The sequence below is a fragment of the Zophobas morio genome, unplaced genomic scaffold (genome assembly GCF_036711695.1).
Source record: "Zophobas morio isolate AGI-343-1 ecotype UQ-CSIRO unplaced genomic scaffold, CSIRO_AGI_Zmor_V1 ptg000005l, whole genome shotgun sequence".
Taxonomy (NCBI): Eukaryota; Metazoa; Arthropoda; class Insecta; order Coleoptera; family Tenebrionidae; genus Zophobas; species Zophobas morio.
In genome coordinates this window covers 14,213,862-14,217,158 of record NW_026972110.1, presented here as the reverse complement: position 1 = coordinate 14,217,158, position 3,297 = coordinate 14,213,862, and the positions used below count along the sequence as shown (strand labels likewise).

The following is a 3,297-nucleotide window of genomic DNA, read 5'->3' as shown; positions in this document are numbered from 1 at the left end:
CCACTCGACAGGTGTTGTTCCTCTTGCGTTGACCTGGAGGAGGTTGCTGAGCGGTGCTTGATTTTCGGCAGCCTTGGGCAGGAATCTCCTGAAGAAATTCACCAACCCCAAGAGCTTCCACTTTGTCGGGTAACGGGCGCGTACCAGCAGAGGAGATTAGATAGCCGAGAAATTTGACCTCACTTTTTCCAAAAATACATTTGGCGGGATTAATAAAAACGCCGTATTGCTGCAGTCGCTGGAAAAGTGTTTGTAGGTGTTGGAGATGTTCTTCCGGGGACGTCGATACGACGAGGATGTCATCGATGTACACGTAGCAGAAGAGACCTGGTAGTACTCATCGATGAAGCGCTAGAAGGTCTGAGCCGCGTTTCGTATCCCGAAAGTCATGTACATAAACTCAAATAGGCCGAAAGGTGTCGTGATGGCTGTGTTCGGAATATCTTCTTCGGCGACCGGTATCTGATTAAATGCGCGCACCAGGTAGATGGTAGAAAAATTGATTTTCCAGACAGCGACTGAGAAAAATCCTGGATGTGTTTTACCGGGTAGCGATCTGGGATAGTTCTGGCGTTGTTGACCATATGTAGGGATGATGACCATGAACTCTGCGATGGGCGGGCGATACCCATGTGCACCATGAGTTCGAATTCTTTTTTGGCGGCGGTTTTGCGAGGTCGGCGGTCCAGGAGTGGTTGCGATGTGGTGTTTCGTGGCGCGGTTAGCGACTTGAGCCGTACCGTTAGGTCGCGTTATTTCTGGGAACCGTTGCAAGAACTAGTGGTATGGTGATGATCCGGCGATAGTTTTGATTGTGTGGCAGTCACACTCGACCACCTCTCCACTTGGAGGTGAGATGAGTGACTTGGTCCAAAAGCCGGTGATTTTTGATGTCCACCAGGACTCCGTAGTGGGCTAGGAAGTCGGCACCAATAATGGGCTTGGAAACATCCGCTACGACGAATCTCCAGGTGAATTGTCTTCGTAGCCCCAAGTCCAGCGGAAGCGTAATCGTCCCGTATGTAGCGGTGGTTGTGCCATTTGCCGCGGAAAGTTCGTAGTTGGACTTTGCTCGCAGTTTTGGCAGTTTTGTGTGTAGAAAGACGACACTCCGGTGTCGATGAGGAACCGAACTTTTGTTTGACGGTCGGCGATGAACAATCGGCTGGAGGTTTGCGGGCTTGCATCGTTGGTCGCCATCAACGACTGCTCCCGTCGTTTCCCGCATCTGCAGGGCTTTTCACATTTTCTGGCGTTTTGTCCGAAGCGCCAGTGGTACCAGCAGGTGTCGGTCTCAGGAATGCGAACGTGACGACGAGCGCGAACGATGGTGTGGTCTAGAACTGTTGCGATGGTTAGGGATTGCGGAATTCATTTTTATGACTGCGAGCTCTACAAGTGTCTTTGTGAGCATGGATTCCAGCTGGTCCATTCTAGCAGTCGAGCATCGGTTAGTCGTATCTTCGTTTTGCGGAGCTTCGTATAACCGGTGCACACGTGGAATTAAACGGGGCAGGCGGAAGGCGAATTATGTTGGAACACCGAAAACGCGGACACTGTATGTACACTGATCACTCACCATGTTGCTAAGAAAAAACTCACGTCGGTGTCACCAATTGTGGGGTGATCAAGTGATTGAAACAGTACTTGCGTTTTGGCGTATTTATTTTGATGTTGTCGGTATGACAGATGAAGGAAGAGTCTTGGAATTTGTGAAATTGAAAGATCGGTAGAAAGCGGTGGAAACAGTTGTGTCTAAAGGGTTCTTGGAAGGTATCCGAAATCTGGGAAAGGATAAGTATTGCTGAGAAGGGTGAACAAAAGATAGGTTTTACGACATGCAGGTGGACGCAGAGAAAGTTTCGGGGTGATACTGGGAAGTAATTAAATACAGATTATATACAATTTTGTGGGACTTGCGAGCCCCTACAATACTATAAATTGTTGACCAGACAGATGAACAATAGAGGGTAAAAAAATCACCCTTAAATCTTTAATTTCATCAACCCTGGAAACAGGTTGATTACCTAACCGATAATTAATCAAAGATGGTACTCGATTTTAAGTTCAAGTAAGATATAATATGACCTTTTTTAATGTTTAATAGCAACCAGTTATCGCCACACCATTCGAACAATTTATGCAGATCTAGATGAAAATGTTCAGCATCCTCAAGACAATCAATAACCTTATACAACTTCAAATCGTCTGCATATAACAAACAATTAGAGTAACGAAAACAGGACGCTAAGTCGTTGATGAACAACGGGAACAGTATGAGACCACAATGTGTTCCCTGTGGCACACCCGAAGAAACTTCAAAAGTCGTCGAAATGTAATTTCCAATGCGCACCAACTGCATCCTCTCCGAGAGAAACGATAATAACCATTGAACAGTCAGGTCTTGAAAACCTAGCTTAGTAAGTTTCATATTGAGAACTCTGTGATTTTCACGATCAAACACTTTCGCGGTTGGAAAATACCTCATTAAAGAAATGATTGATGTTCCAGAAGATTTGACAATGTGGATCTATTCTTGATAAAACCCTATTGTCTGTCTGATATAATTGAAGATGAAAACCATTGGAGTTGACTTGTAACTATTGCGTCAAATAATTTATGTAATATTATATCATATTGGTTGCAGACACCTCCATAATTGTCTATTTTAGTGAATTCTCAAGATTTGAAAATAGATTGCACAAGTTTGTTACAAAGTCACAATCAACGACATTCTCGTTGTCCTTAGTATAGACGGAATCGACATATTCAGCAAAAAGATCAACAATTTCTTTACCACCTACCGGAATGACTTTTCTTCCTGTCATGTATAAATTTCCAAAAAAATTTAGGATCATTAGAGAAGCAACTGTTGACATTGGCGATGTAGGAACCATAAAGTCGTTCGCTAAGCTCCTTACAGCCGGTACGCAGAGATTTTAAATAAAGATAGTCTTCCAAAGTAGCAGACTTTTTGTATTTAAAATGAGCAGATTCATTCAACTTACAATTACTTTTAAGTTGGTTATTAAACGATCTGGAATTTTATTAAAAACTGTTACCAATTCATCTATGGAAGCAGCAACTCAGCAATTAATCCAATCAATAGAAGAAAAAAATATTAAAAAATATTTAAACACTCATAATTACCATTTGCAAAGTCAAAAACACAAATCAAATACCTAATCATTCCCTCGTAACACGCGTCTCCTAATTGTGTAAGGTTAATTATTTTCTTCATAAACTATTTTCTTCTACTCTTGATAATTTTTAGGCTTCTCTTATCGAAGTCCCCTC

General features: G+C 42.8%; 1 protein-coding gene across 1 annotated transcript; it reads right to left on the bottom strand.

Annotated features, from left to right (window-relative positions):
- Nucleotides 1–351: 351 nt before the first annotated feature.
- On the bottom strand, nucleotides 352–1,228 carry LOC135145738 (uncharacterized). The gene is made up of 2 exons (XM_064077888.1): nucleotides 830–1,228; nucleotides 352–777 (listed from the first exon to the last, which is right to left on the bottom strand). The coding sequence occupies exons 1-2, from the start codon at nucleotides 1,226–1,228 to the stop codon at nucleotides 352–354; spliced, it is 825 nt and encodes a 274-aa protein (XP_063933958.1).
- Between the last annotated feature and the right edge of the window lie 2,069 nt (nucleotides 1,229–3,297).

What these genes read in the sequence shown, in the direction of transcription:
- LOC135145738 (XM_064077888.1), bottom strand. Translation starts at nt 1,228, where the DNA reads ATGCGGGAAACGACGGGAGCAGTCGTTGATGGCGACCAACGATGCAAG. An exon ending in CCAAGTGGAGAGGTGGTCGA is followed by an intron (nt 778 to 829) that starts GTGTGACTGCCA and finishes CCATACCACTAG; the next exon opens with TTCTTGCAACGGTTCCCAGA.